At 32.4% G+C, this 22,562-nt stretch overlaps 1 protein-coding gene across 1 annotated transcript in view; it reads right to left on the bottom strand.

The window, feature by feature from the left end:
• Positions 1-234: 234 nt before the first annotated feature.
• The window catches only part of LOC138713409 (tektin-B1), a 65,543-nt gene continuing 43,215 nt past the window's right edge, over positions 235-22,562 (bottom strand). Inside the window, exons 2-7 of the mRNA XM_069845491.1 lie at positions 20,442-20,660; positions 17,377-17,596; positions 11,063-11,277; positions 7,703-7,925; positions 5,484-5,707; positions 235-890 (exon numbers count right to left, since the gene is read on the bottom strand). Coding sequence (XP_069701592.1) covers positions 695-890; positions 5,484-5,707; positions 7,703-7,925; positions 11,063-11,277; positions 17,377-17,596; positions 20,442-20,644 — 1,281 coding nt within the window. The 5' untranslated portion in view covers positions 20,645-20,660 and the 3' untranslated portion in view covers positions 235-694. The remainder of the gene's footprint in view (positions 891-5,483; positions 5,708-7,702; positions 7,926-11,062; positions 11,278-17,376; positions 17,597-20,441; positions 20,661-22,562) is intronic.

Below are 22,562 nucleotides of genomic sequence, written 5' to 3'. Positions count from 1 at the left end.
GAAGTGATGGGTCATTACATAAGCAGTTGCCAAAAATGTTTGGAACAAGAAGACAAACAACTTCAGCAATTCCTTTCTAAATTTGAATGAATAGATTCTAAATGATGTCTTAACTGCTCATATTTAATCATATTTTATGTTAATAGTGGTTTGTTGAATAATCATTACTGCATTATCTCCATAACCAACATGTGAGAGTGCGCCTGGAGATGGTCAGAGTTGCTGCTTTTCGGTTGGGAGATAATTTCCTTATACTGTACAATAATTTTCATATTTAATAGATGTAATTCCAAGTACAGAAATAAAATGACATGTTTTACATGTTGCTATTTTTTATATCTTGCAGTACAACATAGACATTATTGATTCATATCTGTGAGATTTAACAAAATTGAAAGTAAGCTCTTATTCTGACAAAAACGACTAGACGAGTATGATTTATCATTCTTTTCTCTTCACTGATGAGAGTCCGTGAGATTGCTAGAATTGATTTAGCCTACATTAATTTAGTAATAATACAATAACGATTCCAGACAATTTAACTCACACTTTTTGGTTCTAGAAATGAGTAGACACTTGCTTCAGTGCATTAAAAAAAATCACAAGTATCTTGTAAATAATAAAAACTGTGAATAAAAACATTTATAAATAAAAACATAAATAATTTGTCTAAATTGAGGTTATAAAAGTAAAATTATGACTTTGGTATTTCATCCTCCATTCTGGTGAGCTGAATGTTACGTTCAGTCTGGGCTGTGGAAGTCTTATCTACTTTCTTCAATGTCTCTCTCATGTCAAGACATCGGAGATCAGTCATCAGGGCATGTTCCTTGTTAGTGACATCTTGGTCCAGGAGAATCATATGAGCTTCAAGAGCATTGTATGTGGCCCTGAAAGGAATGATAAATGCTATTGATATTTTGTTTTATAAAGAGAGGAATAATAATAATAATAATAATAATAATAATAATAATAATAATAATAATAATAATAATAATTTATTTATTTATTTATTCTGGTGTAGTTAAGGCCATCAGGCCTTCTCTTCCACACCACCAGAAATACAAATACAATAACAGAAATAAAAAGGGGAAAAAAACACTATAAACGAAGTAAAGTCACACAAAAATATACACAGGTTGCAGTCATAAAAACTTTGAATGAGTGATTAAGTATAATTAATTGTATCCTAATTAACTAACATAAACAAGAAACTTGCGATTTTAATCTGGAGTAAAAAACACAAATCAACACTTCTAGCAATATCTAAAAAGCATTAAACAAGACAAAATTTTCCAATTTAATTTTGAATTGTGATAAAGTCCGGCAGTCCCTGACATCACTAGGTGACGAATTCCAGAGACGTGGTATTTCTACAGTGTAGGAGGATGAGTATAGAGACGTCCTATGATGAGGGATAGAAAGAAGTGCTTGATGCCGGTTTCGAAGAGTTGTAAGAAATTGAAAGCGCGATAAGAGATAATTCGGAGTAGAAGTATGCATGATTCTAAATAGAAGAGACAGTGAATGTATTGTTCTTCGTTCCTTCAGACGCACCCATGAAAGTAACTGGAGGGAAGGTGTTATATGGTCAAATTTACGAGTATTGCAGATGAATCTTATGCACACATTATGAACACGTTGTAGTCTCTCAGCTAAGAGCGAACTTACATTAGTTAGTAAGGAATCGCAATAATCAAAATGGGACATTACAAGCGTCTGAATAAGATTCTTTTTTAGACTAAGTGGTAGAAATTCTTTCATATGAAACAAAGAGTGAAGTTGAGAAAATATTTTTTTGCAAGTGTGTGTCACTTGCGTGTTCCAATTTAGATCGCTATCCATAAAAATGCCAAGATTTTTAACTGTTTCACTGTATTTAACAATAATCCCATTCAATATTATATGTGGTATAGTACCACTATCAAGAGTACTTCGTAGACGATTATGTCCCATTACGATTGCTTGCGATTTCTCTGGATTTAACCTTGATCCAAATTTGTGTGCCCACAGTGAAATCGAATTTAAGTCTTCGTTTATTTTATTTACTGCGTCACTAGTCTCGACAGGGTGAAAATGCAAATAAATTTGCAAGTCGTCAGCATACATATGGTATTTGCAGTGTTTTATCATTTTAGTCACGTCATTAATATAAATCATGAAGAGTAAAGGTCCGAGAACTGATCCTTGTTGAATTCCAGATTTCACGACACATCATCTTGAAGAATAATCGCATGCAATGACACATTGTTGACGTTCGCGAAGGTAGGATTCAAACCAAGTAACAGAACTTTCAGAAAGATTCAGAAGTCTTAATTTACATAATAGAAGGTCCGTGTCAACTGTATCAAATGCCTTACTGAAGTCAAGTAATGTCAGTAATGTTAATTTACGTTCATCTGTGACTTCACATATATCCTCATTCACTTTTAGTAGTGCTGTAGTCGTACTATGTCCATTTCTGAACCCGGATTGGTATTCATCCAGTAAGGCATGTTCGGTTAGATAGTTCATTAGTTGTTTGTGAACAATACGTTCCAGAGCTTTTGATAGGGCAGGTAGGATACTAATTGGACGGAAATCATTTGCACATAATGGGGTTTTAATTTTAGGGATCAGACGGATAAAGGCTTTCTTCCAGAGATTCGTGTAGGTAGAAGTTATGAGTGAGGCGTTGAATATATGTCGGCAGTATTATGTCCAATATTTTCTTCAATAATATTATACTAATATTATCCACACCTTCAGCTTTAGAAGTAATACGTTTTATTGCCGTTCTTACTTCAGTATCTGTGACATAAGTGAAGAAAAATATTTCTCTATCCGGAATTGGAGTCATTTGTAATTCGTTAACTGTCTGCTATTTGTCAACCGTATCCAAGGTTATTGACTGCACAGTTGCAAAATGGTCATTTAGTTCTTCAAAAGAAATTGGTACACTGTCTACCTGAGTCCTGGAATTTCCTAAACCAATTGTCCGTAATAATAATAATAATAATAATAATAATAATAATAATAATAATAATAATAAGGCCGTGTCTCAAAGCTCAAGTCCATACCAGACACTAGTGACTAGCAACTAGGTGACTTGTAAACTATACACTAGAGAGCTTTGGAAATGTATGCTTGAAACATAGTCTTCTTCATAGATTATTTTTCTAAAAACGATGACATTACAGTGCAGCACTAAATTAGAAGGCAGTGTCCTAATGCAGTTCATTACGAGTTATATGGAAAAGATAAGGGCTTAACATATTACAGTAATGTTTAAATCATTCTACAGAAGGTACCATACTAACAATATCAGTGTTCAAAGTTAACGTGTTATTCTACATTATATTTACATTATTTCACTTCCAAAGCATTTTCAGATTCCATAACCCCATTTGCTGATGAGGTATCCATGTTTGTTTAGTGAACAAGTCATCAATCAAGCAAGCATTTTCGTTGACTAGCTACTACAGACTTGATTGCTATGCACTATGTAGCTTTGGATCATGACTTCTGACGTCACATCCGGCTATTTAGTCAACAATCTAGTTCACTTCAGCTGAAAATGTAACTTTGAGACACGGCCTAATAATGATAATAATAATAATAATAATAATAATAATAATAATAATAATAATAATAATAATAATAATAATTTAATAAATCAGGATTCAAACTGAAGGAGAAAATGAGGAAAATTTCTTCCTAGACAACCAAAAACATACGGTTTTCTTCTCATAAACTGCTTATCCCAACCAATGATAATAATAATTGCATCTCCTTCTCTTCTAATGCATTTCAGAAGCAAATATGTGCATAATGATAGCCTATATTAAGACACAATTTTATGTTTAAGGGAGGTCTACAGAGAATTCATGACATTAAAAAAAAATAAAATAAATTAAAAAAAGATAATATCCTAATAATTTTTCTTTTTTTTTCTGTGAATGGCTCCTAATGCCCTACTCTATGCGTTTCCAAAGTTCCAAGTGCGTAAGACGATTGGAAACCCTCCTAATGACGTCCAAATTAAAGATCTATAAAGGTCTACGCTCTTGAAATGTTAACTTTGAAGTTATTTTTCTCAGATATAATGTTTGTGTACTTCTTTGCACCCAAATCGCCAAGGTTTCTACAATTATGTAGCTAAGAATGTTTTTTCTATCTTTTTCTGTATATTCACTATATCACGCTTAACAATTCTGTGCGTGATTTTTTTTTCTAACTCTTCAACTTTTAAAAGAAAAAATATAAATGTGGTAAAAAAAAACAATTTTTAAAAACTATTGTTATTTCACAAATTATTTTTCTTCCCTGTCATCTGGGATTGTTTAAAAAATGAATATATAGTTCTCTTCCTAACACAGCGGTGATGCTGTATAAAAATATTCAGACTGATTGAACGAAAATTGTAAAAAGAGTAGAATTTTTTAAATTTGCCCCTTTTTATATAAAAAATGAACAACTGAAAAAATAAGTATAGGATGAAAGCTAAATTTTAAATTAACTTTATTAGGGTGCTAAGATACATATATGTGCACAAAAAACGAAAGCTGTGACTCAAAAAAACGCAGAAAATTAAATTTTTTCCATAGTTCTCCCCTAAACCAGTAGTGTGTTCCTCTAGCCTTCGACCACTCTCAAGAAACCAGCATTTAAAATAAAAATTTAATAGTAGCAGTTGGTAGTTGGTAGATGGTGGTGGAAGTGGTGGTAGTTGGTGGTGGTGATGGTAGTAAGTGATGGTAGTAGTTCGTGATAGTAGGTGGTGGTAGTAGTAGTTAGTGGTGGTAGTAATAGTGGTAGTAGTATTTAAATATGTATAAGTTACAAACTGCCGAAGGGAAAAAGACCTTTGGAGAGGCCGAGATATAGATGGATTAAAATGAATTTGAGAAAGGTGGGATATGATAATAGAGACTGGATTAATCTTGCTCAGGATAGGAACCAATGGTGGGATTATGTGAGGGCGGCAATGAACCTCCAGGTTCCTTAAAACCAGTAAGTAAGTATAAGTTACAAACTATTGACATTATTGGATTTTTAGTGGGTGCTAGAGGCACGATTACAAAAAATTTTATTAATGTCTGCAAAGAGTTCAATCTTCAATCTTCTTTGGTCAAGACTGTTTCTTTGACAGCTCTAAAATATTCAGTCTATCTTCTGAGAAATCACATATATAAAGTAAATTAATATCACAATAATAACAATTATTGTATTCTTCACGGAAAGATTTTCATAAAATTGTATGCATTTACTAATATTTGAATATTTTGTATACTTTGTCCATCAGGGCAACCCTTTTTAGGGGAAGTTTGGTTAAAAAAAATAATAATAACAATAATAATAATAATAATAATAATAATAATAATAATAATAATCTTAATTAAATTAATTGGCTCTGTAATATCTGCAAAGTTGTTTGATTCCTTCTAGTTTTTACGGCCCTCCTTATCCACAGTAGCTAAAGTGCAAACATAGATGAGACTTACTTTCCATCATTTATCTTCTTGATGAGATCTTCACGGGTTTGACGTAATTGCAGCACCTCATCTGCCAACCCATACTGAACATCATCTTGAACTAGTTCTGGACCAGGTCGAAACATGCGGTTTTCTAGTCTAGTTTCTGCTAGCTTTACCGAATTTGTCTTCTCCAGAAGGGCTTGTTCCAAGTCGTCTATTTCTTTCAGCATCTTCTCCATTTCGTCCATCATCTGTAAAGTTTATACAAGTATGTATGTATGTATGTATGTATGTATATTTCTTTTTTTAATATTATGCCATAACAGAGTCTAACAAACTCTTTGACAGATTGATGTTACCACATATGTTTATATTTTGTAAGAAAGGCATAAAGAAGTGTAATAATTTTATTTTCTAATCTTATAGAATTAGAGCCCTGTCCTCAATATGGAAAACTTTAATTATTAATAGAACATGTAACCAGAAATGGACAAGAAGTATTTATATTGTACAAAAATATTTTGGCATTTCGTCATTTAATTGTAACATTTAGCAGCATAATATTATCTCATGTAGTGTCTTTCATGGAAGAAGACTAAAATAGAAAATGGTATTTATTATTATGTTTTGTATAACATTCCTTGAAATACAATCCCGTTATTACTTGCTTACTCTTCACATTATAGTAAGTCAGATATGTATGCAAGCAGAAATTAATAGTCTGTTTATGTTTTAAAGAAGCTTTACTCAGTCTTGCTGCTTTATTTTAAATCTTTTTTTAAATTTTCAATCATGAGATTTCTTTCCTGGTGATGGTGGTGGTTGGTGGTGGTCTTTTAATACATGAATTATCTCTTGGTATCTACTAGTCAGTGTCGAAAATACTGATTGTTATGCATTAGTGTATCTAATATCCATTGGCGAAAATACTGATTGTTATGTATTAGTGTATCTACTATCCAGTGGCGAAAATACTGATTTTTATGTATTAATATAGATAATTCCACGTTAAGAGAAAAGTATTGGTTTCATGGACCTTGCCTAATAAATCGTAGAAGCTATGTGGTAGGTTGACGTTTCGATGGCATCTGGTCATTTAATGAAATAGCCACGTTTATTCAATGCTTTTTTCTTAATGTGGGATCCTCTATAATGTATCTACTATCCAGTGGCGAAAGTATTGATTGTTATGTATTAATATATCTACTATTAATGGCGAAAATACTGGCGATTAGTACCGTCATTTCCCATAACTATGGTCCTGGAACACAACTATATGGTCCATTCAAATTTTGTACTCCATAACATAGTACCGGTACCTCGTTTATCTATATTTTTGCTGTACCGGTACTGTAGTTTGAAGTCAAGTCACTGCAGCTATCTATGAACGGTCTATATTACTTCTACAATGTTCTTCGATTAGTTGTATTGTGGACCATAGTTGTGTTCCAGGACTATAGTTATGGGAAATGACGGTACTGTATCTACTATTCAGTGGCGAAAATATTGATTGTTATGGATTAGTGTATCTACTATCCAGTGGCGAAAATACTGATTGTTATGTTCTAATGTATCTACTATTCAGTGGCGAAAATATTGTTTGTTATGGATTAGTACTGTATCTACTATCCAGTGGCGAAAATACTGATTGTTATCATATGTACCGGTATTAGTGTATCTACTATCCAGTGGCGAAAATACTGTTTGTTACCATATGTATTAGTGTATCTACTATCCAGTGGCGAAAATAATGATTATCGATTAGTACTGTAGGCTATCTAAACTTTCAGAACGGCCCCGAGGTTCACTCAGCCTCCTATAAAATTGAGTACCGGGTCTTTCCCGGGGGTAAAAGGCGGTCAGAGCATGGTGCCGACCACACTACCTCATTCTAGTGCCGAGGTCATGGAAAGTATGGGGCTCTACCTCCATGCCCCCCAAGTGCCTTCATGGCATGTTACGGGGATACCTTTTACCTTTTTACTGTAGGCTATCTACTATCCAGTGACAAAAATATCGGTACTGATTGTTATTGATTAGTAGTGTAGGCTATCTACTATCCAGTGCGAAAATACTGATTGTTAGTACTGTAAGCTATCTAGTATCCACTGACGAAAATACTGATTGTTATGGATTAGTACTGTATCTACTATCCAGTGGTGAAAATACTTATTGTTACCGGTATGTATTTGTGTATCTGTTATCCAGTGGCGAAAATACTGATTGTTATCGATTAGTATACAAACCTTTTTCCTCTGCCACTGAAGTTCATTCTTCTGGCGTTGGGTCTCATAGATACGACGGCGAAGCCCATAGTCTGTTGCATCTTGCTGAGCCCTCACATCATTATGAACTTTCTCTCTTGAGCAATACATGGCTTCACGCAGTCTTCCAGAGGCGGAAATCTCATTATCAGCCTTCAGCTTGTTGTATCGGGAATGCTCTAGCCAAGCATCATATGGAATGCAACTGCAAGTGTAAGCATTCCCATAATGAATGAATGGTTTAGTGGAAACAAACTATTATTTCATGTTGATAATACGAGTCTAGTAAAATTTAGTACACATACTAGCTAAAATATTAGATTAAATGGATCTGATCTGAAAACTGTAAGCACAGAGTTTCTTGGATTGGAATTGAGTAATCACTTGAACTTTTATTGGCGATATACATACCATTAAAATGGATACTTCACATATTTTCAATCTATATTGAAATACGAATTAATATTCTGGAGTAACTCATTTGAAGCTGAACACAATTTTTGTTTTACAAAAGAAAACTCTAAAGATACGGTAATACAAGTGTGCATAAAAAAAAAAAGAACATCATGCAGTACCATAAAAGGATTTTCAAAAATTCAGAAATATTGGTCCTTCCTTGTGAGTACATTTCTTTCCTGATGATATTTATGTTAAAATCTAAAATACATTTGGTACTCATACCAGTATTGGTACTAATGAGAACATTCATAATTTTAATACAAGATACAAATCAGATCTCCATTCTCCATCTACCCTCTGTTAGTCTTAGCTGTTATAAAAAACGAGTTCACTATTCATGTATTAAGGTCTTTGGTACGTAATTATCTTACAGCTTCGAAGGGCCAAGAGAAAAGGTTGAGAATAGAATTAACAAAATTTTCCCATATTCATACCTTGTACTCATGGTTTAATAATTGTTAATGCATGTAAATTGAATTAATCTTCTTATACTAGGCCTATATATTGTAGAACCTGCTGTAACTTCTGTTTTGTTCTACAGTATTTCTCAAAGCTACAATGTGGATGTAAGACCTATGGAATACAATAAATGAAATGAAATAATACATAAATAAATTTAACAATGTCATGAGCTGATCAACTCTTCAGGCCACTTTCAGTTTCCTATATCTATACACTGTAGAACAGACAGAATTAAATAAAGTTGGGAGAGTTCTTTTCTTTACATCAACTGGAATATATTCATCACAGCTATGTAAACTCTATTTCGCTTACATGGAGCATTTAGAATATAAACATGATCTCTATGTAGAACATACAGCTTAATTTCATTCACATTTCTGACCATAACTTACGTGACATGAATATGGACACACAATATGAACTCTTAACCTCACAATTTTCTATTGGCTAAGGACTTGTAGAATGGTTCTAGTGACCTTCAACAAAGATTTCCTGTTAGAAATGGCTTAGATATTTTTATTTTTCATTCTAATTGGAAATCAACATAATGTAAATTACAGTACAGGTACTATACATATGGTAGGCCTGCTAGGTAAGTAGGAACACTCCTTATAGTTTTCACATTTTTAATTTTATGAAGAAACTTTACATACAAAAGTTGTAGGGAACATAAGAAGGAATATTTTGAACATATTTCCAAAAATTATATTTTTCATTTATAGTGCGCCAAGGAGTCTGTTCTTTTTTTTATAATATATTGTACTTATTTTCCCATTTATGGATTCTTTAGGTGTAAAAAGGTACCTACCTAAAAAAAATACCGTACCAGTCAATAAAAAAATCACATTCATGACTTACAAAATGGATATGCACCATTGAAATTTAACTACTATACCAGTATAATATTAATACAAGATATAGAATCTGAAGAAAGAACAACCATTAAAAATAATTTAACAGTGTTTTAATTGTATTATATGTTGATATCAGTTCACAGGTGGTGTTCAAAATGGCCTCTGTTCACTGTCAAGCAATGCATATGGTAAATCTGTCTTGGATCCACTGTTCGATTGATTTGTTTTATCTCATCTCATCCCTAATTCTTCGTTTCAATGCTTTCAAGTCTAGTGGTCGATCATGGTAGGATACCCACTTCAAATTGCCCCACAAGAAAAAAATAATGATGGGTTCAAATGAGGGATTTTGGGAGCAATTCAATATACTTCCTCTTTGGCTGTCCATCGTCCTAGAAATTGTTATTCGATTCTTTTTTATTAGCTTTTGTCTGTGATTATTTAATTCATGGATCCCTTATTCTACATACCGTACCTAGTGATAAAATAATACAAGCTTACTGAAGCATTTCTCTTTATTATGTAGCCTACACATACATTGGGATAATATATTTGAGGTACTGGCAATTTTTACAAAATATGGGTTAGAAATGGTAAATATGATGCTATAAGTTTTGCATCCAGAAGAATTAAAAGTAAGTACATGGTGTTATTAAAAAGACAACTCTTTGGCACACACTTTATTGATAAAAAAACATTGCTTTTGAAAACATTTCAAAATATTACTTTTTTTTTAACCCCTATAACTTTTGAGCACTGGTAGGTTTTATGTATACAGAGTTTCTTCATAAAATTAAAAATAGTAAATCTAACGAGTGTTCCATACTTCTTAGTTACCTTGTATAGAAATCTTGTCATCATATTAATGATTAGAATTAAATACAAGGGTACCTAATTTAAAATTTGTGAAAGCAGAACCTCGGAGTATGATATAATTTCACTTCCATGCCTAGTACTAACTACGCTCAGGAACAGAAATATAGATAGAATAACTAACATAAAGAGCTCATTATAATCCACATGCCCTTTATTGTCAATTTTTATTGCTGGAGAAATGTTCAGAATAAACATTATTCATTTTTTATGAGCTTTCAATGTGCAGAACTTCAATATTCGATGTGAGAATTTCCATTGTGTCATCTACCTGAGAAATATGAAAGCTTATCAGTTATCACATTGAATTGATCAAAGATAAAAGGTCATGAATACCGGTACGTTTTCAAGGTGTGCACCAATGGCAATCAAAAGTTATTATGGGGGAAAAAAAAAAAAAAAAAAAAAAAAAAAAAAAAAAAAAAAAAAAAAAAAAAACAATCCCATATACTGACCATACAGACATCTGAGTGACTTGATAACACTTTATTTATCTCCCATTAACCAGATGGTAGAAGAGGATCGACTAAGTAAGTAAGTAAAAGTAAAATAGACTGAAATGACCATGACTCGAGAGAATACGGTTCATCTTACAATTCTTCATTGCTTTTTTAATTTTTCTGTTGTATTTAAAAGGGACCAGTCTGTACCTATATGAATCGTTGAGTATTATTAAAATAAAAAATCTACAAACTCTTTTGGCATCCGCAGAGGATCAGGCTTGTAGCTTGTGCCAGCACAATCTTTAGTCATCTCTAGGTTTTCTTTATCAATGGATATTGTGTCTTTCTTATTGCTGATATCAAGCTGTAACTTGAACTGAATTTCTCTCAGTCTGTTAAGTTGTTCCCATGCAGTTTGGCATTTGTTTGTCAGCATTGCCTTCAAACACTCCAACACACCAAGTTCCTGTAAGAATAAATCTCAACAAATGACAAAATCAATACTGATGGCAACAATAATAAGCAGAAAAAGAAGGAAACAGAGTTCAAAGAGAGTTCTTACTTTCTTTTGAGCTTCAGTTTTCTATTTCACACTGCAGACTTTGAAATGAAAAGTTCTGTTATTTATTTTAGTGTCGAAATTTCATTCATGTAGTATAGCTTCATTGTTAAGAAAGTCCCACTATCAAAATAAGAACTTTGAATTGAACTGTGATCCAGAAGATCAAGACTTAACACTACCAAAAATTGACCACCTTTATTTCATTGATAACCAATTCTTTCTAACAATTGAGGCAGTTAGAAGCAAAGGGGTGCAAGTGACATTTCTAAAAAATGATTAAAATGCATCAAGGGTAAACTAAAGCATTTAAAATTTCAGTGGTAAAGGGATATATCTTTTAACCACATTAACATTTAAAATTAAAACTTCACGGAATTTACGTATGCTTAGTAACTTTTAATCACATTTTATGGAAAGTAACTTAAGTGAACTTACACCCCTTTGCTTCTGACCGCCTCAATTGATATGAAGGGATGTACCTTTTCTGATTTCTGTTAGTCACTTTCAATTCACTTACTCTCACTAGTGAAGGACGTTGATTACTAAGATATTATTTTTAAAATTCCAAGTTACATCGGAAATGACAAAGTTGATAGAAATAATTGCGAGTAGTACTGGTATTCCGAAGCTATTATTTAAAATATTTCGGGGTTCTGAAATAGCATTGTTAAGTTTGTTGTATTATTTAATGGTACCGTAATTAACAGAGAATAGAAAAAGTAACACATAATAAGAATTGGATTTTGATTTAAAATTTAAAACAATGTTGAAAAAGGCATATATATTATAAATGAACACAATTTCTCCAAGATCTGTTTAATGCAGAGATATAAGCATTAGCTTTATACCGTAGTACAGCTTTTCTATCTTCTTGTCCCCTAATTTTGTGGTGTTTGGTCAGAACATGATAACTTCAAAAAAAAAAAAAAGCTATTTTGAGTTTGAGATACAAGCATTTTTGTTTTTATTTTCCTTTAAAAATACATAAGAATTTTAGTTTACATACAAATGTGAATGAAAATAACGCAGATTAGGTCACTGTTTAATTATCACATGCTCATGCTTCTCTATAGCTTTTAAGTAGCCTAACCCAATGAAATGAACAGGTATTTTCTTGAATCTGTGGAGCATATCATTTCAGAGATCAGTTCTTCACATATAACAGCAGAAGTTCTTCTAACAAGCACACCTGTGCAAGTGCCAGAGATAGGTTTCAAATGGCAGTATACGTCATGTGAGGATATAGTTAATATTGTGAACAAAATGAAAGCATCAAACAGCAAAGATATTTATGGAATATCCAATAATTTCCTGAAGCAAGTGATTAATTATATCGTATATCCATTGACAGTGTGCATCAACGATTGTCTGGAAATGGGGATATTTCCAAATAGTCAAAAATACTCGAGGATTTGCCCAGTATACAAGAAAGGTGAGAAAGAGAATCCAAGTAGTTATAGGCCGGTATCTATTATTCCTATTTTCGGAAAAGTGTTAGAATGTGTAATGAAGACTCAATTGGCAAATTATTTTGAAGGAAATGACTTATTGTGTCATACGCAGTTTGGTTTTCGTAAAGGTAGAACAACAGTTGATGCTATCTTATCACTGCTGGAATCAGCATACAATGGTTTTGAAGATAAAATGTACTCTGAGATCACGTTATGCGACCTAACAAAAGCTTTTGACTGCGTTTCACATGACATTTTAAGACTTAAGCTACAATACTATGGTATAAATGGAAGGGAGTTGGATCTCCTCTCATCATATCTGTCTGGCAGAAAACAAATAGTAGAAATTCAAGGGATCAGGTCTTTTGAAGGAGAAGTGCAACATGGTGTCCCACAGGGTTCCATCTTAGGACCTTTCTTATTCCTAATTATTGTAAATGATTTAAGTTATAACACTATGGCCAAATCAACATTATATGCAGATGACACTTCTTTTATAACATGTTCGACTAGTGCAGCAGAACTGCGTCAGCTAACCTCAAATACAGTTTTGGAAGCAGCAGAATGGTTCAGAGCAAATAAGTTAATTTTAAACGAGGAGAAGACTCAAAAATTAATTTTGTCATTGAAAAAAGAAGAAGGGTCTGAAGAAAAGGCAGTAAAGTTACTTGGTATCCATCTTGATACAAAACTAACCTGGGATTGCCACATTGAATACATCTCTCGGAGACTGTCCAGAGTCCTGTATCTCTTAAGAGGAATTAGAGATAAAATACCCGGGCAGTACCTAAGAAGTGTTTATTTTGCTTTTTTTCATAGCATATTGAAGTATGGAATCCTGGTGTGGGGAAACAGCAATAAACTTATTGAAGTCCTGCTCATTCAGAAGAAAGCAATAAGAATTATCACACATGAACCAAGCAAAGCACATTGTAAACCACTGTTCATACAGGAGTCCATCTTAACAGTTGTTAATGAATATATTCTGGAACTCCTTCTTTACATCAAGAAAAATCTTTATGGCTTCACCAGTAGGATGGATAAACATGAGTATAATACTCGGAATAAAGAAAAACTGGACATACCATTTTGCAGACTATCCAAAGTTAAAAGTAGTCCTAACATGTTGGGCTGTAGAATGTTCAACATGTTTCCACAGGAAGCACAGGAAGTGTCACTTGACATATTCAAAGTCAAAGTGAAAACGTGGCTTCTTAGAAACCCATTCTATTCTGTACAAGAATATTTTGAATCAGAAAAGCAAGCTGTTGATATTTTTTAGGTTTCTTTCTCTGAATTGTATTATTATTCTGTAATATATTAGGAAATTCTCATAAATTGTTAATCAAATCAATATCTGTGATCAGTGTGTTACAATTTTCATCTAGATATTAGCCTAATTTTGATAATCTTGACTCTCAATTGTAAACTCTAAGGAGTATTTGTGATCATTTTGTTTTATGTTTAGTGTTGTAATAGAATAATTTTCATTTTTGCACTATAATTTCACACGTGTAATTTGACAATGTCATTAGTTTTTGCTATAACGACAGCTAATAAATACTATACTATACTATACTATACCAGTAGATGTAGATAACAGGAAATGGCCATTTTGGAGTGTTCATGTTCTGACCAAATACCACAGAATTATGCTGTGGTGTATTAGCTCTTTTCAAGAACAGGTTTTTATGTGACAGAATGGAAAAAGGCAGAATTATGATGAGCATGGAAAATACAGAATGAACTCTTCAAATTTCTTTTCAGGAGATTAAAAATTATAACCTAGTCAAGCTTGTATGTATACTCCAATCGCTAGTGAAAGAATGTCTTGGTAACTATAATACACCACTAAGAAACAAGAAACAAGTTGAACATAGAAGTTCCAAGTGCTAGACTTACTAAAATAGCCAACAACTGTAAAAATCTAAGTACAATTAAGGTCTTTAATGCATTAGGCACCTCTCTCAGCAAGGTCAGTCTCTGAACGAAGATTGAAAATAGTACCAGTACCTAGTTAAAACGTGACCAGAAGAAATACAATACATAAATCAGATCTTCATCTACCCTCTGTTAGTCTAAGCTGTTTTAAAAAAGGAGTTCGCTATTCATGTATAACAGTCTTCAATGCACTGCCTAATAATCTTAAAGATTTGAAGAACAACGAGAAAAGGTTCAGAAAAGAATTAACCAAATTTCTACATACTCATACCTTCTACACAATTGATGAATTGTTTATGCTTGTGAATTGAATTATTCTACTTAAATGACATGTACAATTTTATATAGCTCAACTAAAATATGTTTTTATATTGACTTAATCTGTTTACTATGTATTGTATTTTTTGTTTAGCATAACTGATGAATTGTATGTACTGTATACGTCAACTGATGAATTGTTTAAGCTTATAAATTGAATTAATCTACTTCATATGAATTGTATAGCTTAACGAAAATAAGTTTGTAAATTGAACTAATTTGATTGTATATGTTTGTATAGTTTGGCTGATGAATTGTATATGTTCTTAAAATGATTACTAGTCTGTGTAGCTCTACTGATGAATTATATATAGACCTACTGTAAATTGAATGGTAATATGTATAGCTCAACTGATGAATTGTTTATGATTATAAATTGAATTAATCTACTTGATATTAATTGCACAAATTTGTATAGCTTAATGAAAGTATGCTACTTTGTATTGTATATATTTGTATAGTTTTGGCCGATGAATTGTATATGCTTTAAATTGAATAGTAATCTATATAGCTCTACTGATAAATTGTTTGTGTTTGTAATTTGAAGTAGTTTGCATGATATGTATTATCAATTTCTGTATATCACAACTGGTTGAATTGTTTATACCTTAAATTTAATTAAATTGTTTTGTATTATAATATAGCTCAACTTATGAATGATCGTTTGCGTTTGTAAATTTAATAATCTGATTGGCTATGTATTGTATACTTTTAGTAGAGCCATCGATGTAGCTCAGTCGGCAGACTCGCTGGGCTGCTGTTCCGGAGCTGCGTTCGGGCTTGGGTTGGATCCCCCTTTGGACTTTGGTTTCTTCCGAGGTTTTCCACAGCCATGGGACTGAAACCGGATGGTCTATGGCGAGTCCTTGGCATCAACACCTTTGATTTGATTACCCCCTTTGATTTGATTACGGTACCTGGTTGGGTTTTTCCGAGGTTTCCCCCACCGAAAAGGCAAATGCCGGGTAATATTTTGGCGAATCCTCGGACCTCATTTCATCTCACTACATCTCGCCAAAATGTAAAAAAATTGTACAACATTGTAAAAATTGTAGAAAATTACTAAATTGTAAAACTATAAAAATTTGTAAAAATTGTAATTGTAATATTGTAAAATGTTGACATGTTCCACATCTTAAAGCTTCATTGCTCATGTAAGATCTATGGAATAAAATAAATGAATGAATGAATGAATGAAATAGCATCTTACTCATATGAAGAATTTCTAGATTCTGATAAATCTGACTTGGTGTTTTAGACCTGAATTTTAGTATTTTTTATGTTATTGTCATTATAATTTCACTTATTTGATCATTAACTTTTTATTGTATTTTGTGTAGTGAAACATATATTGTGTTAAACTCGATTTGATGAAGTTGAGTGTATTTTGTAATGATTAACGACTAAATAAATACCGTATGAATATGTATTTATTTAATAGCATACAGTTAGTGAGCACAAATATGTGCAATTGACAAAATCAATAAATAGAATACCGGTACTTATATAAAATAAAAATATAAAATAAACGAGCAGAGGGCATAAAAGGCGATAAAATCGTATCAGAAACACTCAACAACATTAACATTGAAAAACTCGTTAATATCATAAAAAGGTTTGTTCATTGACTAATCAGAGTAAGTATGTTAAAACACCTCCTTCCAGTTTTATCTCTTCTAGACTACATTTATATACAGTGTGTAAAGTCAGGATTTTAAGCATAAGATTACCTTCAAAATTTGTCTAAAAATTACCATCACGTTTATAAGAATATTATTTTATCCATAGAATTTATAACTAGTGCTCTTTTTTTTTTCTCTAACATACCGGTATATAAAATTTTTTTCACAAACAAAATTTCATATAAACAAGTGTATTATACAAAAGCACTGTGATGTAATATGGCAGTCGAAATGAATATTGTAGTAAGATTTGAAAGATAAAGCACATTATAATTGCAGCCAGTATTTTTCATATTGTTCGTCGAGTATACATTTTTTATAAGAAATGTTGTTAAATGTGTTAAATGTTGCTCACTGGCAGAAGGAAGTTATGAGATTCAATAAAAATAAATACAAAAATATTCTTTAATAAATGAGCATTTGTTATTATCATGAGGGAATATTTTCGAACTGTAAACCTGTGTATGTGAAAATTGTTCTCATTAATCATTATCTAAGTATTGTAATCTGAAGTTGTAGGAAATCTAAAGATTCTCCATATTTTTATTATTTCGTCCATACTGACAGATTACAGCTATCAGTATGCATTTGTTCAAGAAGAAAATGCTTACATTCTTCAATTCGGCATCGCCTTCATCAAGCAGAACAAGATCATTGCCATAACGGCTGTCCCTTTGTCTGATGCATTCAGCTAGAGTACTGAGATGTGAAGCAATATTTTCCAGTTCCCTCTCTGTTGCTGCTTTCTCTTCTATTAATTTTGCTATTTCATTATCAACTCCTTGCAAACATTGTTCCAGCACATCATGCCAGCGAGACACTTCTGTAAGTCTGCAAGTACAAATTTCTTATTAAAAACTGTATAAAATATTATTACAAAAAAACATTCAAATAAAGTTGTCTAAGACAGACAAAATATTTTCATATCGTGATATTAATGACATTACGGTTCCAAGTAACAGACACGTGCATATGTGTATAAATTGAGTTCAGAATTCCATTACTAAGTTTTCAATAAATCATGATGTCATATCTTACAAAAATAAGGTACTAAAAATTAAGTTGACGGTTTTATTTTGTAAAATAAATGAATAATAAAATAATAGTTGCAAAAATTGAAATTGTAATGTTTAACACTAGTGTTTACTAAGGCAAAATTAAGGACGTTCTTCAGAAAGTTCTGTAATTGTGTATTCGTCTGAAACAGATGAGTTACAAAAAAATTTAACATGATATCAATTTTATAACTGGTACCGTCAACGGGGGTAACATTGGCCCATTAAGGATAACTTTGGTCCAACAGAGAATATATATATTTGAATTTTTATATCTCCCACAAAATGTTGTACCTATATCCAGTGGTGGCTCGTGATAAAATATTATGTGTTCACAATTTTGTGTTCCATAATCGAAGTGAATTTGAAATCATACGTTTAGCCTAATATGAAATGTCATGATTCCATTGTTTCACTATCGAAAAAAACCGTATATAAATTCAAAACAACATATAATAATAATAATAATAATAATAATAATAATAATAATAATAATAATAATAATAATAATAATGAAACCCAGTCTTTTATTTCCAATTTTTCCTGGTAAGCCAGTTTACCCAGTTCTTTCCTGTTCAAAATTGCTTGAACAGAGTTCATTGTTTACATTTATTAAAAATTAATACATACCACAATGCCGTTATTTTCAAAGCGTGTGTTCAGTAATATATTTTGGTTCACAACACACTGATACACTATAACCTATACCAGTACTGTAATTCCATTCGCATAGATTGATTACTATACATATATGCCAGTAAATATTATTTTCAAATAATATACACCACCATACAGATATTTAAATTTATACAGCCATCACATTCAGCCAGCACGTGTTTGAAAGCCAAACTATGCTATTATGCTGATACTAAAGTATAGTAATTCATAAACTACACTCTCGTAGCAGCACTGTACACACATCCACATAAAGTAAACGTTCCGACAGAGAGATGCTGACACCTGTAGGCTAAAATACAGACTATTAAATTTCCTCCTCGAGATATAGACGTGAATGATAGGCATTGATGTACCTGACATCTGTAGGATAGATTCACTGTTCACTTATCACTTTGTGCTCTTGACGAGTCATAAGCAGCCAGCGAAAGACAATTTTCTCCTGCGCATGAGTGAAATTCCTGTAACATTCTTGAAAAGAGCACGAGTTGTACATGAACGTATGTTGCCAAGTTTACATAAGAAGTTTATGCAAGATGCAGGAAGTTTAAAATACTCGATTCTGATATTATACATCCCCACTACGCCAATACGGTATTAAATAATAAAACTAGTCGCGCATTAATGGAAACAAGGTGTTCACGTACTCTTGTGCTCTTATTGATGCACTGCCACTGCCTATATCTTAATAGTCTCAACTGTACTGTGTCAATGGCAGCTTCAGCCAGTAAAACAGTTTAACCAAGTACTTTCAGAACTTACCTGTAGACAGCATCATTATTTTAAATGAATCAATTGTTTGGTAGTGTGAAAAATACTCTGGAAACTTTTATATGGTGAAACGATATTTCCAACAGAAAAAATTTGGTCTGTACCAAGAACGTTGGTAAATATAATTCACAAAGTACTTTAAATTTGAAATTTAATACATTATTTGCCTATTGATTATATTTTGAAAAATAAGAAAGGCTGAATACATATAGATGTGCCGGGAAATAGGCCATATTCAAATTATTCGTAGGAGAAACTAAACCAATGCTTAGATGACATCAGGAATGGTGTGAAAACAGAGAGGGCAGCAGCTGCATCACCATAAAAAATAAACTCAAAGGCAATCTTAATACAAAACCAGGCCAGCCAACAATATTTACAAATGAAGAGGATGTATTTGCAAAACATCTCGAAAAGATGGCAGAATTTGGATTTCCAATGGACAAATAAAATCTACGAATGACAATAAAGAGCTATCTTCATAAAACAGGACACATATGCCTAGTTGCGAGTGGGCAAAACTTTTTCTGAAACGTCATCTTAACTTAATAGTCAGATTATGGAGCAATATTAAAAAGGATCGTGCAACAATTTACGAAAAGATAATTCATGAATATAATAATATATAAAATACCAGTATATGTGTGAAAGTTCAATCTTTGCTTCACTTGATGTATAAATGTCAAATTATTTCAGTACCGGTACCGTATTCGAAGCTTATCTTTCATTTATTTATTGATGTATTGGCAAGAGTTGTAACTGCAGGAATATCAGTGATTTACAATACCGATATCTTAAATTATTTTCACAAGATCTCACAAGAGAGAATTGGCCTAGTGAGAGTTTTGTATAACTTCAACAGTATCTGTTTCTTTACTTCTAAAGGTTTCATTAGTGTTTTTATAATGCCTGAAATTTTGTTATTCATACCAGATTCATTATCATAAATGACGAGAAATATCCACGGTAAATAAAACAGTTGATTCCTTGTAATATTTTGTTATTAAAGTATACTAGTAACTTAGTAGAGATTGGATCTTTCACATTAAATGCAAACATTTTTGTTTTCCCAGCTGGAATTTCTATACTTATCAGTCACTCATTTTATGAAATGACTTACTGTTACATTTAAGAGTGAAATGAAATATAATTTTTAGTAAAATGGCCAGTATTACCTGTCCTGCAGGCGAGCATCATTGTGGTAGGTGCCCCACTTGGTCTTCAGTCTTGTCTCATTGCGCAACTGGCGTCCCTCAGCTCTCAAATTGAAGGAGTCACCTCGCCGAGTGTCTGCAGTTTGACGCATTTCCCAAGTTCGCGCATACCAGTCAGGCAGAGCAATGTGCTCTGTTGGCTTCTCAAATGTTACAATAGACATTTTGCTTCACCAAGCCCTGTTTTGAGAGACAAATCTTTAAACTTTTATTTATTTGTTTGTTTGTTTATTTAATATAACAGGATTAAGGTCATAAGGCCTTCTCTTACATCCTACCAGATAACACACATAAATACAAAAAAATACAAACACTGGCAAAAATAATATTGTTGTTACTCAGTACATTCTGATTTTCTACTTGTTGAATATTTGTTTGGTGTATTCTGCAATTTGTACTTGTAGTTGAAGATTTTTCTTGTTCAGTACATTCTGCTATTTTTGTTATCTACTTGTAGTTGAAGATTCTTCCTTACTACATTACCACTCACTTTGACGGTGAATTGGAGGCAGTAAATACAGCCCTAAAGCAATGACTTTGTCATATAAACAAAATCAATAAAGTGGTAATCCTATGTGACTCAAAATCAGCCCTTGAAGCAATAAAAACATACACTTTCATAAGTAGCAGAATAAATTAAATAGGCCTACATCACTCTTTGAAACTTCTAAAAAGTTTAAACAAGACTATCTCTTTTCAATGTATTTTTTCCCATGGCGGAATATATGGTAATGATTTGGAAGACTCACCAGCAAAAAGGGAACACAAATAAAAAACATTAGCAACAATGCAATTTTTCTCCACACAGCAAAACTATTAATCAATAGAGGAATAAATGAATCGATCAGAAATGAGTATGACTTTAAAAGTCAAAATACATGTTGAAAAACATTTGTACACTAGCAGAATATGATCCCTGATTCTTCCTAAAATACAATCACAGCACTCTTCAGAATGTACACTGGACATGATCGTCTGATGGCACACCTGTATCGTCTCAACATCTATCCCTCACCACACTGTGCATTGTGTGAAACTCCAGATTCCGTCATGAATGGAGAACATTTATTACAATGCAAAGTAAACTGCACACCAGAGGAGCAATTTGTTAAATATTATTGGGAAGCCAGAAAGCAAATGGAGGAGATCCAATATTCCAGAGCATTAGCAATTTACTACTAACTAACATTCTTCTATTTCTTCATCTCAAACAGCAGAAATAACTAAAATGCTCTCTCAATTATTATCACTCAATAAAAGAATTGTATTCCAATGGATACCATCCCATTGTGGAATCCTGGGAAACGAGAATGCGGATGCTTTAGCAAAGAAGGGCAGCACTGCTACTTACAGACCTGTTACTAAATCTACGTATTACTCTGTGAAGAGATTTATTAAATCTACATACTTAGACTTCAACAAACAAAATTTGATAACTCAATCCCAAGGGAAAAAATGGAACTCTCTGCATCAAAATCCACAGTTAATTCCCGATTTACCACGAAAATCGTCTATAGCTGCATTTAGATTGGCAACAGGCCATGATTGTTTGGCCAAACACCTGCATAGAATTGGAATATATCAGTCCCCTAACTGCCCATTGTGCAACTCAAACCAAGAGATGGATTCGGAACACCTCAAAATCTGTGCTTCAGTGGCTGGTCATGATAATATCTTTGAAAAATATTGGAGTGCAAGAGGTCAAATGACTTTATTGTCAAATGCCTAGCATTAGAAAACAACAACAACATTCTTCTATTTGTACTTGTAGTTGAAGATTGTTGTTGTTTAGTACATTCTGCAATTTGTACTTGTAAGTTGATCAGCTCCAGTAGCTGTACTACGAATTCTATTGTATTTTTACAGAATTGCTTCACATAGGTAATGTGGAAATTTGAAATATGTCATGGAACTCATGATAGAAAATTGCAATGTGGCCAAATCTCCCGCTTCTAAGACTTGTAATATTTTGACTAATTTCTTATATATTGAACTTTGTATTCCTAGTTAATATTATATGTACCGGTAATATTTAAATTCTGGAATCATGCTTCATCTATATTCTGCATAAAACTCTCGTTT

The sequence above is a fragment of the Periplaneta americana genome, chromosome 14, assembly GCF_040183065.1.
Source record: "Periplaneta americana isolate PAMFEO1 chromosome 14, P.americana_PAMFEO1_priV1, whole genome shotgun sequence".
NCBI lineage: Eukaryota > Metazoa > Arthropoda > Insecta > Blattodea > Blattidae > Periplaneta > Periplaneta americana.
The sequence above is the reverse complement of the archived record's forward strand: the minus strand, read 5'-3'. Positions and strand labels throughout refer to the sequence as shown.